Source organism: Tyto alba, unplaced genomic scaffold (assembly GCF_018691265.1).
Source record: "Tyto alba isolate M040663 unplaced genomic scaffold, T.alba_DEE_v4.0 Super-Scaffold_6, whole genome shotgun sequence".
Lineage (NCBI taxonomy): Eukaryota > Metazoa > Chordata > Aves > Strigiformes > Tytonidae > Tyto > Tyto alba.
Window position 1 is genome coordinate 4,574,390 of NW_024881327.1, and position 19,220 is coordinate 4,593,609.

The 19,220-nt window shown below is 34.9% G+C and overlaps 1 protein-coding gene across 4 annotated transcripts in view; it reads left to right on the forward strand.

Moving 5' to 3' along the window:
* MARCHF1 (membrane associated ring-CH-type finger 1) overlaps positions 1-19,220 on the forward strand; it is a 246,852-nt gene that overhangs the window by 141,375 nt on the left and 86,257 nt on the right. For 3 of the 4 annotated variants that reach the window (XM_042808441.1, XM_032983903.2, XM_032983901.2), the window contains one exon: positions 4,932-5,071. The exons of the other annotated variant lie outside the window; for it this stretch is intronic. In XM_042808441.1, the coding sequence (XP_042664375.1) occupies positions 4,970-5,071 (102 nt within the window). In that variant the 5' untranslated portion in view covers positions 4,932-4,969. The remainder of the gene's footprint in view (positions 1-4,931; positions 5,072-19,220) is intronic. 4 annotated transcript variants of the gene reach the window in all.

Here is a 19,220-nt window from a genome sequence, read left to right on the forward strand (position 1 = left end):
CAAAACTATTTAGCTTAGATAAAGAACAGTATGTTTTGTGTTCAATTTCCTGCTGTTCTGTGGCAGCTGTTAGATCCTGCTAAGGACAGAAAAAGTATAACCTTCTCATGTACTTCATCTTAATTCAGCCTTTTCTACCTGAATCTAATTATGTTCCTGAATTACGTTTACTGATTCTTTTCTCTCGCTAGATTAATGAACATTTTTTGAGATATGCTTTTGTTTCATATAACTGGCTAATTGTTAATACATCATCCTTAACCCTTATTTATTTAGTATTAACATTGTGCAAAGTGTACTTGAATCTATAATTCTGTATGTCCCTTTGCTTCCCTTAATTATAAGTAAAAATTGTCTCCCCTGAAAAACTATTAATAAAGTAATTGTTTTATTTTTAAGCAAATTTACAGGGGATGAATTACGGTGGTTTTTTTTTTTTTTTTTTCAGGAAGTTTATTTGAGGTGGTGGTTCTTCAGTTGTATGAGCAAGTGCAAAGCTCTCCTTTTAATTATGATCTGTACAGTAGTAGTCATAATTTTGATTCCTTGGGGCAAAAAAGAAGAATTGCAAATGTTCCAAGAGGTTCTGCACCCCAACAGGAACAGAATAGGACTGTAGCTATAATCAGATTATGCCCTGTCTTCACAGCTACAGGCAGTACAGAGAGGATTGATTGATCACTTACTGAGGGGTGATGGTGGTGGCACTCTTCGGAATGATCTGCTTGCAGATCATTGAAGGGCCGTTGCCTCGGGTAGTTGGCACACACTGATCTTGGGCATCTACTCTTCACTACACCTGCAGCTCAGTTAGACTCCGTGGAGCTCTAAAATAACATGCTTTCAAGCGGTTGTAAAACTCTGATAACCTAGACTTCTTTCTAGTTGACATTATAGAGGATCTGCTGCAAATTGTTAAAATGTTATATACCTGTCTCGATTGTGTAGAAACTCATAATATAATGACTTCAAGAAGTTACCTTTGTCATACTGAACTACAGCTGTTGCGTGGGATTTATGATTCTTTGACAGTTCTAAGTACCAGGATTATCCAGCTGGTGCAGAGTCATTTTGTAGAATATTCCCTAGACTAAATTATTTTTTCACTTCATCTGTGATCAAACTCAAACTGTGTAATATAACACGTTGTATGCTTATATGTGATGTGTAGAGTTGTATTCTCAGGTTGAATTGGCTTATATGCACCCCAAGTGTGAGGAGTACATGGCTCTAGAGATGATGGAGTTTGCATTACTTCTCTACACTAAAGCACATCTCTGGAAAAATTCACTGTACACTGAAACATGCAGCAATATGGGTTCGTTTCTGCTAAAAGTTTGCTTGAAAATTTGATAGACAGTCAGAAACAAAGTAACCTGACACATAAAAATATAGTAAAATACAAGCCTAAAGTAGCAATAAGAAAGTAATTCATCAGAAGTAATAGAATATTAGAAAGATTCTTCGGTGAAGACATGAAGCTTTCTCTCTTAATTAAGTGATCAAGAGTGTGATGGTTCAAAAGTAAGCTTCAGCTAACTACTCATGTGAGCAGCTGCTCACCAGTAAGTATAGCAGACATTTAATCTGACCTTAGAGCTCTAGGAACTTGGGAACCATATGTTTTATTCCCAGGGTATCTTTTCAACCACTTACCTTAAATATGCTAGGTTAATTTTATTGCCTTTGCAAAAACATGTTTGTGTGTATTTGGTTCAGGGAATTAAGTGTAAGGGTGGCCATTTAAAGGTTGGAGTTTGGGGGTTTTGTTCTAGTAGAAGAAAGATTGGATATTCCTGTCCAGTCTTGAGAGAATGGTCAGAAAGTTTTACATCTGGATGGTGTTCTGGAGAGAAGTATCTTTTAAATAATGATTGGAATATTCTTTTTTAAAGTCAGAGTGAAGACTTTCTTAAAAGTTATATGCTTTTTTTTTTTTTTTTTTTTTTTTTTCTCGAGTTCATACTCTTTCTTCAGGGAAGAATGAAAGCAGTAAAGGGCTCCCAAGCAGTGGGCTGCACCAGCTGAACATATAGCCACCTTGTTCATGGTAGGCATTCAGAGGAACAGTGAAGTCTGGAATCTTTTCAGACACAACAAGCCAAAAATTAATACATACATTCCTATGGGCTGTAATTTTTTATATACTATTCTTCTATATAAAAAGGGGGAGACTTCAAAATATGATTATATTTTTCCCAAATATGCATTTTGCAATTTTTTTTTTATTTTTTTTTTTTTTCTCTAGCCAGCATTAGTCTCTAGTTTCCAGGCATCTGCACAAATAATGCACAACAGTAACTTACTGCTCATGGGAGAATGCAGGTCATCAATCACGACCAATTAAATCTTCCCATAAATCCTGTGTGTAGTAAAACATTTTACTAACGAGTTAATGATTGATTTTACCACAATAGAGGACCACTTCCCCAGAGCTATTTTTTCATCTATGAAAGTTCAGGTGGCATAAAAGATTGGCTCAACGTCTTTTCTGCAAACTTCACTTGTTAGTTATAAAGCAAGCAGTATCTCTTTGCCCAACCCCAAGTTCGGTCATAAAGAGAGCAGCAGCAGCTCGTCCCTTTTCACCTGGTTTAATAATGTTGACCAGTATGATACATGGTACAACTGCCCTCTTCTGCTCATAAACACCATTTACAGGACAGTATGTGAGGAATCACTATGATGGGTTCCAGAGCAGCAGAAACAAATGGTTTGTCTCATTTTGAAAAGTCAAAACAATACTGAATTAGTTTCTGCTTGGAATTTTGAATGAAACCCAGGAAATTCCAAAGACACCAGAATAGTTTTGAAAAGACTTTTTACTTTCTCAGAAGATCTTGTGTGCTCCTGTTTAAAAAGCAAGGTGGATGGGATGGAGACTAGTTTAATTAGAAGTCAGTCCTGTTTAGTTGATAAATAGTACTTCATCATATAATTTGGAAATAACCTAGAATTTGCAGGAGAATCTTGAAAAAATGAAAATTCTGATTCATTGTCTCATATTAAGTGCTTATCTTTTCAAGTTGCAGAGGATGTGTATATGCTTGTCCTTCTAATACTTCTGATTCTCCAGTTTTACTTATAAGTACTTCATGTTATGTTAAATATACAATGAAAAACATTTAAAACAGGGATTCATTTTCTGCATCTGTGTAGAGGTTGCTTAAATTCACAAACTGTTCACTGGTACTTCCTTTACTCTTAAAAACAACCAGTTTGGTATGTAAAGGTTTGCTAGCTGCATTCACAAAACTAAGGAAAACAGTCTTGTAGGGCTTACAAGATGGTGTGTGCTCTGATCCAGCAGAAATTGTAACTGCTGCTAAGCTGATGACAATGAGTGCGTTTAGTTGGCGCTTCAGCTGGATTTCTCACTGTGAAGCCTTTGCTGGGTGGTATTCATGCCCCTGGAGGACCAAGTTCTTGTAAGTCTAGAGCTGAAATGTTTTATAATGGAAAAACGGATTTGACTCTACAGACATTCAACAGGCTGTATGGCAGTCTTCATTTTACTAATGTTTTACTGGCATATATTTTTATCTCATGCTAAGATTTCAAGAGACTGAAAAATTAATAAGAATCAGTTCAACTGTAGACTCATTCATCTAATCATCTCCAGTGCAACAAAGCTAAGGCTAGTTTCCACTTATTCCTTATTCTCCATTCCATGAGGTTGTGTGGAGAAATACAGCTTTGTGCATTTCACACCTTGAAACTTATATATTAACAGTAAGTGCAGAAATGGTAGAGCTGTAGTTATTCGAGAAGGGGCTATAGTTTGTCAGAATCAGAACCTGGGAAGACAAAAGCCGGCTGTAAACACAGGCATGTCTTGTGTACTGCATGGAGATGTACTGCAGAAAAAATAAACCTACTTTACAAGTATATAATATTCAATTACATTAAATAGGTGCTACTTTACCACATAAGCTCTTTAGCATTATTGTATGTATGTTCCAGATCTGTTTAGTCTGGTGCTAACCTTGTTTGAAGGACTAGGCACTCAACCTGGTAGATTAATTTTTTTTGTTTATTATGTTTCATGATGTTACAGAATAATCCATTTTAAATTAAAAAATTTTATAAACAGAAAGATTATGAATTGTTTCAGGTGTTGTGGAGAAAAAAATTGATCAAAGTTATTTTTTTGTAATTAATTATCAAAGTTTTGCACTGAGTACCTACATTACCCATTTCAACTGGGAAAAGTAGATTGTAAAATTTTAAAAGTACTTACGAAGGTTTCTTTACACTTAAAAACCCCCTTACTAGTGCTATATTTCCAGAATGTTAGTGTTACTTAAAAGGTGTTTTGTCACTGTTACAAACTAAAAATAAATTTACATGCAACTTACAGTTGACTTGTAGCATTTCTTGCTAGTTTGTGTACATTACTTTTTGCTATTTACAATACATCCTAGTGTAACACTTCACAACAAGCCAGGTGTGTGGGCATGAGTACATTTGTGTTTGTGTGTTTTCACACTGTTGATTTGTATTTAATATTGACTACTGCTCTAGGGCTATTTCTAGTTGCTTCAGGGAATGTGGGGTATTTCATCCACATGTTATATGGTTTTAGTAATGGTGCTAGTCTCACAGTTATTTTGTAATAAAATTCATTTAAAATAACACTTTTTAAATTAAAGTGATAACCCGAGAAACATTTAAGATGGAAAGAAGGCATTGAATTTGCTGGCACTGAAATACTATTAATGCATGTAAGGTGTGCTGAAAGTGCATAGTTCTTTTCTAACTTGCATGGTGTAACCCTTCAGAGTACTTTAAATAAATGTGTTCTTCTAAAAATATGTTTATTAGCTTGTTTAGATATAACCTTAAAAACTGTTTTTAAAGGCATGCATCCAGAGACATGCACGCAATAAATTCAAAGTGTCAATGTTTCAGGGAATCTAAATTATTTTCAGAATTTCAGAAATTGAGAAGGGATAAGTGGAAGGAGAAAATGTTGGGCTGGTGCCAAGCGATAGCTCGTAATCCTCACAGACTTCCAAACAGCACAAGAACACCCGAGGTCTCAGGTGATGCTTCACATAACTCTACTTTGGTGAGTGAAAAGTTGCATTTCATGATGGTGGCATGCTCAGATGAACTTCAGAGGTCTTAAATTTATTTTTAAAAATTTAGTGTTTGCCATTGATTGCATTGACTCCGTGTGTGAAGCCCTTTGACATTACATCTATTTACTCTTTCCATTTCTTTCCATTTGATACTTTTTCATCTTTTATGTTATGCATGGTCCATTCTGACTTGCATGCTATGTCTATAAATCAGTATTGATGTTTTGTGAATGGTAAAGTCTTTAAGCTAGAAATGTCCTAAAAAGGATTACTTACATTCTTTATGATCTTAATCAATGCAATGGCATTTCGTCTCTGATGAATGCACCTGGACATTATCTGAAGGTACCTAGTTTGCTCTTTGGTCCTGCCTGTAACAGGAACAAAGTATAGTATGTCTACACTTGTCTTAGATGGATTTAAAATTTATCTTCATATATTTAACATGATGCTGCAAGAGATAGTTAGTTTCTGCATGCAAAGATATTGATAGAAGATATCCAGGCAATATAAAGTTGGTGGTTTACATAGTGGGGTTATGAATTGTATGAAGTTGAATTAAGTGACTTATTGACAAGAATTTTAATCCTGCAGTTTTTTCTCATTCAAATAAGCCCATTTACATCAGTAGACCTCCCCAGGTGAGTAAGAACTGATACTTGAATATAAAGGCTTCAGATTGCCCCACATGTAAGAGCAAAAATAGTCTAGTACTTGTTTTTCTTCAACTGTATTGACATTTTCAGACTGCAGCAAAACTGATTATTTTAAATATATTTAGTTAAATATGTCTGGTCCAATTTCATTATTAAGGTTAAAATAGGCACATTTTCCTATCTTGAGACGCATAAGGTATGAGGAAGTACTGCCCTCCAGTTTTTGAAATATGGACATGATGACATCAAAGCAGAAAGGTGATTGATTGTTTATAACCACTGATGAAATGTGGTATTCCAAAGACTGTGAAGAGAGATATAAATGAAGAGACAGCAGTCTCTTTGAAAGTTGTTGAAGTCCTGGTGAAGAAAAGCCCCTAATTCATGTGACAAAATGATCTTGTGCAATTGTGGATTATATAGAATATAAGTTTCTGTTACAGAAGAGAATGCAAAAAGTCAGCACTAAAAGTTGCAAAATTTATAGTTTACTTAATATCTTAGATTATTATCGTTCACTTTCATCTGGAATTCTTTTCTTTCACAGAAATAAAAGGAAATTAAAAAGCAATGAGTCATAAAAGAAGAAATTTCAAGTATATTATCCTCATATTTAATTACTATTACTATTGTCTTTTTAAATTTTGTTTAATTACTGTTAATGTTTAGGTGCTACTAGCAATAGGTGGTAGCTATTAAAGATTTTAGATATGTGGAAATTTGCATACTTTGATTCCTGTCTGACTGCTAGTCAACATTTAATTCAGTTTGATATTCCAGAGATAAGCATTCCAATCTACTAGATGAGATTTAGAAATTACAAACGGGGAATACAGTTCATAGCGGTTGAATCAGTCAAGTTAACATGTTTTAACCTTATTAATATTAAAACTTGCTAAAAAATAAGTTTGTGTGAAACTGTATAGACTGCTGCTTAGCTGATGAAGTGTGTAAGAAAGCCAGAGATATAAACAGCTGGGGAAGGTACTGTGTGACTTTAATGTCATGACTGGCTATAGAAGAATAATCTTCACAACAGGAAATAAACCGGTAATATCTCTTGAGGCCTGTCAAGATTTCTTCTTCATTTTCTTTGCTTCCTGCTCTCTCAACCATTACTCTTTCTATCCCTTACTTCTGAGGTAAATTACATTCAGTATAAACTTCTGCTGGCAGCGTCTTTCCAACTTGTAGGCTGAAAATCTTTATTTTCCTGACGAACTTTTTTAAACTGAAATCTTGTTTCAAATCAGGTTTCATTTTGCTTAGTTGTCTTAGCCTTTCAGTGGTGAAAAAATTTCCATCTGGTCTTCCATCAAGACCCTTCCTTCTGAACTAACCTTCATTTTTCAGTATATTACAGCTCCTCTGTGGACCTGGTTCCCTTAGTAGGGGTTTATTTGGTCTGTCTTGAGAGCACAGTTATGGTAGGAAGACACAGGTCTTTACTTCATTAGAGTGTAAGTGGCAAGCCTGGATCTGGTGGGAAGCAAGCTGGGGTGTACACTGCATCTTTTTTTCACCTTTGCTGTACAACTTTCCTGTATGCATCTGATTCAGCAGAACGTCTTCTGTATTTCAGAACTTCAGCTAAGGCTTTTCAAACGAAATTTTCTTCTGCCTTTAGAGATACACCCCCCAAGTGGTCATTTCACAATGCCACTTTCTCAAAGGGGAATGATCTGAAAATTGCAGGTATGTCTTATAAAGTTTTATGAAAAGAATATCTGTCTCAGTGAAAGAAAGAAGGAAGCTTGTGGAGTAGGAAGCAGGTTATGATCATTAGCAAATCATTTTTTTCATTAAGCAAGTAAATGGAATACTGATCAGCAGCACAGGAAAAACTAAAAATTAAATTAGTTCATGAAAACACTGCAAACAATCTAAAGAGTTTAATAAAATCAGTTACACTGTTTAATTTTATTTGATGTTAAGATGTTATAGCTTCATCCAAATCAAATAAATTCTGAAATATTTCAGAAAAACTCAACTAAATATTCTTGAAAACATTTTTCCATTATTAATTTCAACTTAATTATAATATTGTCTGCAGGCTTTTCACCTTAGTCTACTTTATTTGAAGATTAAATTCTTCGTGTTCAGTTTTCGGTGGAAATTTAGCATCTTGATTCTGACCATACCTCAAAAATTTTGAGTCATCCTATAATCAAAGGAGGCATAACTTCTCAAAAACATTGTTTAATATTACAATTTGTTGGATTTTGGGGATTGTAGCGACAATTTTAGATTCATAGGGAATATACCTCATTTTATTTTCATAATCCAACCACTTTCATATAGTCTACTAACTTGGGCTAGTGGGACATAAACCTGGAATCGAGTTTGTTCCTCTGGTAGCTACAAATAAACTGTTTTTCAAACTGAATTTATTAACAGTTTGTGCTTGCTTGTCCTGTATACATTATTTCTAAACTTTAAAGGTTCATCCTTCCTAATGTTCATCAGAAGATTTATTTTGAGACCTGTAATATAACTTTTCAACTTTACTTTCCCTTTTTGTAATAGTTCCCATGTTCCCATGAGTATCTTGAAAGGTCTTGTCTATTCACCCTCCAGTTTGAACACAAGTGACCAGTTGTACACAGTATTCCAGATGAAGCTGTCTGTTCCTAATAATTGTGACGCTAATTATTCTCTCTCCAGTAACATATTTATCAGACTGCATAGATTTAGAATCACTTTTTCGATATGTTTTTTGTAGCTTATTATAGTTTTGAGATCAAACCTCTAGACTATGATAAGTTTTGATCAGTACGTGAAGACTGTAACAATTCAAATTATTATTGTTACTCTATCCTTTTCCATTTACTGTTTTTTGTATTTATTTATCAAAAAGACCTTTTCCTATTTAACTGGATTTTTTGAAAGTTTAAATCTTTTTTTTTTTTCCTTTTTTTTTTTTTCCTGGTAATTCTTACTTTTTTCTTTACTTTCTAGTATGTATCTTTGGTTTTCTGTTTCATGCAGGCTTCATCTATTATTTATCTCTTCTGAAGTAGATATACATTCAGACAAATCTGAAGATGTTCAGAGTATTCTCTACAGGTTTTTTCTTTTCTTAACTGCGAATCGTTATCTTATTTATCTTCCCCTTTCTCTGATTTTTGCTACAGTTGGGGAAAGAATAGTGATGTTTTCTTCCTTAATTGAAAAGAATCCAAACCTTGAAAGCTCGTAATTCTAAGCAATACTATTTGCAGATTTTTGTCTTCTCAAAGGATAATGGATGTAATTGAAAATGTACAATTTTAAATTATTTCTTCATGAGTCACTTGTCTCCGTTCTGACAGTATTTATTTATCCTGTGATTCTGTAAGGATATGTATGTATGTATGGTTAGTTCAAATTATTTTGATGGGAACACATAAATATGTATTAACATTGATCAAGTAATTTGACTAGAAGCAGTTCTGTGTCTGCCTATCTTTGCTTAGTGTCTAGTGTTTCTTGGGGTCCTAATTCAGAACTTGAGCATTATCACACTCTATGTTCTTAACAGTTACGTCCAGCCTATTCTTCATAGGGTATGTACTGGTCCTTGATTCAGTACATCATGTTAAAAACATGAAGCTAATGGGACATGAGCACATACTTAATGCTGAATGGTAGTCATCAGTACATACTACTTCTCCCTGCTGTATTCCCCTCTAAAATTATGCCTGAATATATGTGGAAGTATCGTCATGTGAATAACTAGATAATTTATGTTTGTAGATGCAAATGAAATTTAGAAGTCACGGCAAATGATAAAGCATCTAGTTTAACTCCAAGGAAGGATTTTTTTTTTTTTTTTCCTATACAATCAAATGATACCATCTGTTTCTCCAAGAGAAAGTAAAATGTGTTTATGAATTGTATGTTTCACAGAGGCAGATCCCAAGTTGCCATATCTGGTCTACAGATGTTGACCGAGAAAGTTAATAGAAGTCAGTAGTCATTCCAAAATATAATTAAACAAACAATGGAAGGTGGGTTTGTTGTGGTTTAACCTCGGCAGGCAACTCAGCCCCACACAGCCGCTCCCTCACTCCCCTCACAGTGGGAGCGGGGAGAGAACCAGAAGATTAAAAGTGAGAAAACTCGTGAGTTGAGATAAAGACAGTTTAAGAGGTAAAGCAAACGCCATGTGCAGAAGCAAAGCACACCAAGGAATTAACTCCCGCCTTCCCCCGGGCAGGCCGGGGCTCAGCCGCCTCCAGGCCAGCCGGGCTCCATCACCTGTAACAGGTACTGGGGAAGACAAACACCATCACTCTGAGCGTCCCCCCCTTCCTCCTCCTTCCCCCAGCTGTATGTGCTGAGCACGACACCGTGGGGTCAGGGATAGCCCTGGGGTCAGTTGGGGTCAGCTGTCCCGCCTGTGCCCCCTCCCAAATTCTGTGCCCCCCCACCCGCTGGCTGGTGGGGAGGGGTGAGGTGAGGAGCAGAAAAGGCCTTGGCTCTGTGCAGCCCTGCTCAGCAACAACTAAAACATCCCTGTGGTGTCAACGCTGCTTCCAGCACAAATCCAACACAGCCCTGTACCAGCTGCGGAGAAGAAAATTAACTCTATCCCAGCCAAAACCAGTACAGGTTTTCCTCCGGTGATGATAAACTGAGAACCCGGGGTTTAGCTGTATGTTCTGCTAACTATATGAAAGTTCTGAGTAGTGTAGGAATGATTTATCACTAGATGACCACTAAAAGTCCCATCCATCCCAAACTATTCTATGATTCTGTGATCTTTATCTAAAATGCAAAATTTAATTACAGAACAAGAAAGATTTCTTGATCTGACCTTGAAGTGTTTGGCTGCCTGATTTTCATCAAGGGAGTACAATTCCTTGGTGAAAATCCTGTGAAGTAGGATCCGTCTAGGTTTTCCTTAACAGTGCAAGCCTGGTATTTTTAATCTGACAGGAGTTGAGGGGATGTTTAAGATCTGTATTTTAATTTTTTATAAAAAAATTGTGTAGTTCAGTACTCAAAAGCTAGATGTGAGAAAAGAGTAATTATCTAGAACATGGAGTTGGTTTCATCTGAATTATCTTCTGATTTACATAACTATTAAGTAGACTTTGTTAATTAGGCTGCAGAACCAGCTAGGAAATCCACCATACTGTACCTACACTGCTTTTGGAAATCTAGTAGTAACTTTAATACAGGAGCCAAACTGTGTATATGTGAATCAAACTGTGAAAAAGAGAGATTCTACAGAGAAATGTAATTTCAAAAGAAGCAGAATTATTAATCCAGTATAATTCATATAAATTATATTCTGTTTAAACCTTCTCTTAGTCTATACTTCTGGAAGAATAAAAATGCAACACATTTAATTACACATTGAAAAAAGGAACTGTTGAGAATATAATCTTTTGTGGTTCAGGCATACTGCTCCTGACTTACGTGTCAGGTAGCTTATGGAATAATATATGAGGCCTGAATAAATTTTTAGAGGGAGGGGAGGATCCTAAATATCTCATGTTCTCTGGTGCTACCTATCTCAGCTGGGATGATTCCCTCTACAGGTGCTGAAAAGTTCTAGCTTAAATGACTGGGTTTATTCTGTTTACTGCTCATGGACATTGTGAAACTTCTGCAGCATTTCAGTTAAAGCCAGTATTTGTTCTGGTATTTTGGGGCTAAAATTCCTGTTGCCATTGTTCTTTGTAGTTTTTGATTCACCTCACCTGTTTTTCTTTCCTCAGATGCTCTAAAGCCTTTTGAGAAGAAAGTTAATTAGATGCATGTTCATTTCTAGCATTTTATAAGAGGTTACTTTTTAGCTTTTTATTTAATAAGTGTCTCAGTTGCTGTTAATGTTCAGCTATGGAAACTTTTCCTTGTGATACAGATGTTCCATCTGGGCTTCATCCTTCTGCACGATGCTGCATTCTCCTCTGCAGGGCAGTTGTTTTTAACTATTTTTTGCTTTCCAATTTACAAGGTCAGCCTAAGATCAGTGGTGTCAGTAGCCATGCCACCCCAGGCCAATCTGGTAGATTATTATAATATTTAAAGCTAGTTAGCAGTCGTTACCTGGGTTACCATCACCTTCTGGCTTCTCGCTACAAATGTGTTATAAGGATGTAAAGTTGTTAAGAGTTCATTTGTGTTTCTATTCTGTGCATACATAGACTATTAGAGCAGAGCAGATGTAGGCCAAAGCTTTTGGGTACGTCTCTGCTCGTGCTCAGTTTCTTCCTCAGTGCATACCAGCATCATTTAATGATTTAAGAGCAGGGTGGATGTGGTTAAATTTTACTTATTTGACCAATGATTTCAGTTAGGCTTCCTGTGTGGCAGGCTTAAAATGACAGTCCTCACTTAAATCATTTTCATTTCACTTGTGAAAAGGATGACATTTTCTTACCAAAAATGGAGGCCATGGAGAAAATTACTATTATTTTTGCATTTGTAGAAGCAACAATAACTTAAATATTGGAGAAAAAAAATAAAGCTTACCTGAATGCTGACTTCAATATGAGTAATTTTTTTTTTCTTTAAAGTAGTGTTTTATTTAGCTTTATAACTTACATGATATTTATGTTTTCTAGGTGTTAGGTGCCCACATTTAAAGATACTTTTACCAGTGGAATTTGCAATAAATTATTTTGTGTAGATCAAATTACTATAAGACAGTGACAATAAATATTTGTTAAATATATGTATAACTGTTTGAATAGATTCTATTCAATCCTGTATTCTTTGCCCAAAATATTTCGTGCATCTTGTTTCTTATAGCAACATGTGTTCACAAGATTAGTTCAAATCTATGTCATATAAATTATTCATAATTTGTTTCTTTCTTGTGTAGTGGAAGTTGTCTCATTAGTCTGTTTCACTTAGGAAAAAGGGGCATCTTTTAAATGTAGAATTTAAAATGTATTAACTTTTTTAGCTTTGTAGAGAAAATTTATGTCTCAGTAAATTAGACTTGTTCACATAACCTTTGACAGAAAGCTCAAGAATTATTTTTCTAGCAATTTTTAATATGTTAATTAATATGATAAAAATCTTAGATTCAGTTTAGTGTGTAAAGCTCCACGTTATATGCTGTAGGGTTATAGATACTGAAACACAGAGGGGATTACCAGATCACCATTCAGTTTCTATCTGGAAAATGAGTCAGGGCTAAGTAGTTAACCTGTTTTTTATAGCGTGAAATGGGTTATTCTCATTGTAGCTCAGTGAAGCCTTCAGTCACATCATTAGGTAAACACCTAGACTGTAATGGGGAAGCCAAGATGGCAGGAAGCATCAAAGAAATGTCTCTGCTCATTCATTTATTACTAGAGTAATACCAGCAAGGAAAGCTGTGAAAGCACATCATGTTGAAAAAACAAAACAAAACAACAAACCACAAAAGAAAAGATAACCAGTAGTGGTGCAAGATAATTCTGCAACTTTATTTTGTAAAAACTCTTATGGTAATACTAATTGTTTAAGTTGAATTACAAGTTTACATAGTACTCCCATTCCTGAGGCCCCATGTTTTTTGCATGGTATTTTGCAGTCCAAAAATACTTGAATTACATGATCCAGAAACAGTTTTAGGATAAGCTCTTTACTGTGCAAACTACTGCGGTCTGTGCAACTCAGTCCTGTAAACAGAAATGTGTATTTGTAATTTGCTCGAAGAGTCTATACTGATACCATTTGCATGCTTTGTGTGAAGCATGTGTGTGTAAGTCTGTGCAGTGGCAGTTTAGAACATTGATAGGAAAGGGTAAGAATCAGGATTTCCCTCATATATATATATACACATATATTTCTTTCAACCCTGCTAGTGTAAATTGTACCTAATCATATCAGTTTGTGCAGTTTCTGCAACAGGATTCATGCTCACTGTTAAGTGGTTTATAAAGTAATTATTACTGCAAAATATACTTCAAAATACTCCAAAAATTATTCTTAAGAGGAGAATGGGGTTGTATGTGCATGCATAGAATAGAACCAACTTCATGCATTCATATTAGTACATAAGTTTTGCTAGACAGGAGTGGAAGAAGAAAGTAGTAAACTACAGGGAGCTTTAAGTCTCCTTTGATACATCCCTATAGCATTCTGCTTCGCTATCCTCAGTAAGGATCTTCCCAACACTACAAATTATTTGGCATTGGCTTTGTGGCTATGCAGGTGCACCACACCTCTGCAGCTAGCTCTTCTGATGCAATGGTAGGTTAATGTGTCGTGGAGCCATTGCAGCCCACCTTCAGCTCCGTGTTCCACCCAACCTGTGGGCTGGGTTTCCTGCAGCATAACGAGTCTGCACATACCAGACTGTCTTATGAGCACCTAGCTTAGAGTCAGTTTGTATAGAGTCAGTTTGAGTCCTCATTGCAGTTCTCCGTGGTTCTTTCTTTTATCTAAGAGACACATACTGTAGCACAGAAAATCAAGTAGGGCCTCTTGAAATCTGTAGCACGTATTAGTTTCTCTTTTTATAAGATTTTTATGGAGCACTGAGATAGGAGAGGGTCTGGGGAGAAATCAGATCTTCAAATAAAAGATAACCTTTATAAGCAGATTCTCCCAAAAATACTCTGTGGGAAGATTCTGAAATCTAATGTTATCGCTCTGATTCCAGTTGGCAGTGTCACTGAATACTTGCCATTGCAACTGCAGTTGTGGTGTCCCCTTTGCAACAAAACAGCAACAGAAAATGCTGGAGTGATGAACCGAAGCAGAAAAAGAATCATAATTATTGTGTAGGTTAAAGCATTGACTTGCATTGTATGTAACTTCAACATAACTTTGTGAAAGTCACTTCAGCCTCATTAATGTGAACTAATGATAACAGTATAAAATTTCACTTACGATTGTAAAGTGCTTAAATCCTGTAGAGACAACAGTGTCTTTATTTTGTGATTTTTTTTCTCTTTTCTGTTGTTTTGGAGAAACAGAGTTTTATGATGTAACCATGATCTGACAGAAAAAAAGAAAAACCATGACAAATATTGGTTTCATAGATGTTTCAGTATTACTAAGATGAGGTCTTGCTTTCCATTTATTGTCTATTTGTGCAGAAATGATACACTTAAATATTGAGAGGTATTTTTATTCTTAGCTTTCATGTGGTATTTATTTCATGTACTGGAATTATGTTTTAAGTTGCACTGAGGTATGCTCACATGTGTAGTCTACATTGTTATTTTTTCAGGTATTAAGTGCCTTGTTCTAGCAATACATATAAAGGTGATACTAAATGTACTTTGAGTTTTATTACTAAGTTGGAATACTCTTTTTACTTCTGTGAGAGAGAAGAAATATTTTTATCCTGCACAGATGTTTGTTTTTTGTTTTTGTTTGTTTGTTTGTTTGTTTGTTTTCATTTAGAATTATAGAATCATTTAGGTTGGAAAATACCTTTAAGATCATCTAGTCCAACTGTAAACCTAACACTGCCAAAATGGAAAGTTTCCCGAAACAATTAAATTTGCTGTCAGATTGAGCTATTCTTCTAATATTTGTTAAAATACTAACGTAGTCCTGGAAAGACTGGTTTTGTTTAAGATTAAAATTCTAAAATTGTGTATGGAGGAAACACATTAAAAATTCTTCTCTGAAAATGTAGTTGACTCTAATACATTTGAACTAGAAATGACTGATTGTCATATTCTTATAATAACTTGTATTCCTTCCATAGATATTAAACAGGTAGTTTATAGGAATTTTGCCTCCCTTTGCCTCCCATGTTAAAAAAAGAAAAAAAAAAAATCAAAACTGATGAAAGTACAAATACTAAAAAAAAAAATAAATTAAGAACATAGAAGACTATATTAATTCAATGCAATCCCATTCCTGGGTACAATTTGACTTTTCACAGCATCTTGAGGTCCCAGGCAAGAATCAGTACTCTGTTGTGGGGCTATCTTTACTGTTATTCAGTCCATAATCGGCATTTTCATTATAAACTTTGGAAGAAATATATGAGAGAAATGTGTGAACAACGGAAAAGGAGTATTGTGGAATAAAAAGTGATTGTAGAAAAAGCTCATTTACTGATTAGACAATTAAGTTGAAGTTATTGTTTCCCTAGACAAAGAAACCCCCCAAAACAAACCAACAAAAGAAAACTCTCCAGAGCTGAAGTAGCTGCAGACTCGCTGCTCCTTGTATTTCACAGAGAAGCTGTTGAGTAACAGCTCTGCCTAGTGAAAGTTTGAGGGTACGCAGAATAAATTTATGGGTAGTAAAGTTTGTAGTAATGAGACCCTTTGAACCAGGAGGCATGTTGGTGTTGGTCCATCTAATGGACATAAACTCACTGTAGATGAAGACCACGGAGACAGTACAGATGCTTGCAAGGACTCAAAGTGCTCTGTTGATAATCTGGAAGTGTGGTTCATCAAAACGATATACTCAGACTTCATGTTAATATAATTTAACCTATTCAGATTTAGGCATATACTCTTCTTGGCAAGTGACACTAATATAGACTACAGTATTTCCTGATGCTGAAATAATTAAATTTACTTTTCTATTATGGAAAACTGAGTTTATTTAATCATGTTTGATGTTTGTTTTCTCCGGGTAATATTATTTCAGAATGTGCTAATTGCTTCTTGTAATCTTTGTAATCTATAAATATTAATGTTCATGAAATGTTAATGGCAGCTGATAAAAACTAAATGCATAAAAATGAGCAATTCAATTAATCAATTTAAATGATTTTATAACTGCATAGATAATTACTAAATTGTCAAAACATCAATAATAATGCCTGTTTAACTACAGTAGTATGAGATAGTTTGAATATTTTATACAGACTAAGTACTTTTTCCCTTCAGTTTCTTTGTTGTTGTGGAATAAGGCCATTTTGTTTAAAACTGAGATAACAAAATCTTGAAGATCTCCTCTTTTGGATAACAAATTCAAGTTACTCATGTCATTTTTAAAGAGATGCTAATATCCCAGTAGCTTTAAACAACTAATGATGCTCCCTATCTCTGAAAATCTTCTGTAGTCAGAAAAGTTGTTTTCAAAAGTGTGAACCTAAAATTTGCTTTTAAATAATTATTTCAGGATTTCGATAAAAATGGACTGACTTTCAGAAGAAGCAACTGAAATTAAAAGCTTAGAATATCTGAAGTGATGCGTCTCAGAGTTTGGTGGTTTATCAAAGTGTGATTTTTAGGTGCAAGGTCTAATTCAGATAGTATCAGAAAATCTGCCATTACTGAAATCTTGCAGTAATCAGGGTTCCACACTGCCAGGATTTCTTTGAAATAATGAGAGGATGATTCGGGCAGAATTTTTTTTTTTTCTTCCCCATTATGTTTAATTCTCTATAGAGGAGAGAGGAAATGAAATGAGGAAGAGAATGGAGAAAAAAATAGGAAAAAAGTGAATTATGTATAAATACAGATGTCAACTCCACTTTGATTAGTATCATGTACAACTATGAGTTCACTTGTTCTCAAAAAAAAAGTTCAGTTTTGTCCAACTACTTTTTTTGTCACACCATATTCACAGTTCACCTTGGCTTATGTACTGAGCATTAAGGATGGGCAATAGCATCTGCAGGGCTGAATATTCACCATGTTGTTCTTCAAGCTAAATGCTTTTTTTTTTTAAAGTGTTTTGTGGGTGCCTACCCTTTTAGCATGCAAATGTGTTTTAAATACACAGTAAAAAAGTTGAAGACATACATCATTGATCTACTGGTTTTGAAGATTTTGTCTAAGAAAACTGCACCATCATTGACAGGAATCATCAGTAATCATCTTGCTTCTGATGTCTGTACTTTAATCATAGAATCATTCATTTTTCCTGCTTGATCTTGAACATTGATCATATTGTCTTTCTAAACACAGACATAGAGAACATAAAGTATAACATAATTAATGTAAGTGTGTTTCTTGGAAAGTCTTTTTCCCATGTCTCTGAAGAAGCGATTAAAAGGTAAAGTGTAACAGTAAAACTTTGCTTTAATGCTGCAAGTGTCCTAAAAGCTTTTTGTTTAACACATATGAAAAGCTTTCATGTAATACGTGTCTACACATAGGGTTGAATCAACAAAAGCTAATTCTAGTACCAGTCTTTAAAGTATGGTCAATTTTTCTTTAAAATAAAAAATCTTTTTAGAGTAGCTTTCTTATCGAGTTCAAATATGAAAGAATTGCAACATTATTTAAAAAACACACTTTTGTGATGTAAGTAACTGAACTTATGTTATTGTCTTCCATTTCCTTATTCAGATGGTTTTGGTTGGTTTTTTTTGAAGGAGGGAACAAGGTGGAGCACTACATTCTTAAACCACCACAGCATCACATTGCTGCTCCACCATGTCCTTCCTGTCACTGAACTGTGGAAAATACCATGTCTTGAAGTTGTGTGGAGCTCCAGAAGGAAAGACTGGCTGTTTCTGCATACTGTTGTGAATACACTGGCCTGAATTTAAACTGGCACAAAGATCCTGTCTGCCACCCATAATTTCCCTGGAACTAATTAATAAAATAGAGATTAGGTGTAGGTAGGGGTTTTTTTGAACTCAGCATTTGAAGAACCATTTGCAAAGAGTTCCTTTTTTAATAATGTGAATTACAGTAATGTTAGTTAATGCTTTGGTCAGTTGGTGCCGGCCGTGGAAAATTCATTGCTTATCATCTTCTCAGATGCATGAGATGTGCAATTAGTTTGGTAATTTTGTATATTTATTCTCAATTCAAAGTGTTTAGTAAAGCAATTGGTTTCTTGCAGATAAAAAAAAATAATTGAAAGAAATTTATTTTTGTACATGAGAAAATTCAGTATGCTTTGTTTATCCATGTATTTAGTTTATTTTTGGGATGCAATTAACTGCATAAAGGCCAATCAGAATGGGATCTGTTTGTACCTATCTATGTCAGTGTCAGTGTATTCAGAAGTGACTATCAAATTGTCTGTATATAAGAAGTATATTTGGGTTCAGAATGTACTTTAATTAAAAAATAAAAATCCCTTCAAGCAAAGAGCCTCTTTTTTTTTTTTCAAAAATTTTAGTCATCAACTAGAGATCTACTCATATTATTAGGAATTTTGTTTCTAGGGAACATTGCCTGGGGGTTTTGTGTTTTATTTTTCATTTTATTATTGCATGATACAGGCAAACTTTTTCTTTACTAAAATATGTATAGATGTGAAAGAATATCTGAGATTTTTGCTTTCTGTTAGTTCCTGGGGGATCAGACCAGGTTCGTTAGTGATTTTTTCACATTCAGAGCAGTATAATGGGATGAATGTGATCTTACCTATATGTTTTTTGTTCTAAATTGACAGACTAAGAACTTAGTTGTCATGGTTTGGGCCTGGTTGGAAGCCAACCACAATGCAGCAGCTCGCTCTCCCTTCCCCTCCAGCAATGAGAAGGGACAGAGAGCCAGGCTTGGGGTTTGAGATAGGACTGGGATGGGGAAAAATCCCCCTTTTATGACCACGAGCAAGAGGCAGACTCGTTAAGGGAAGAAAAAAAAAGAACATACATTTATTACAGACA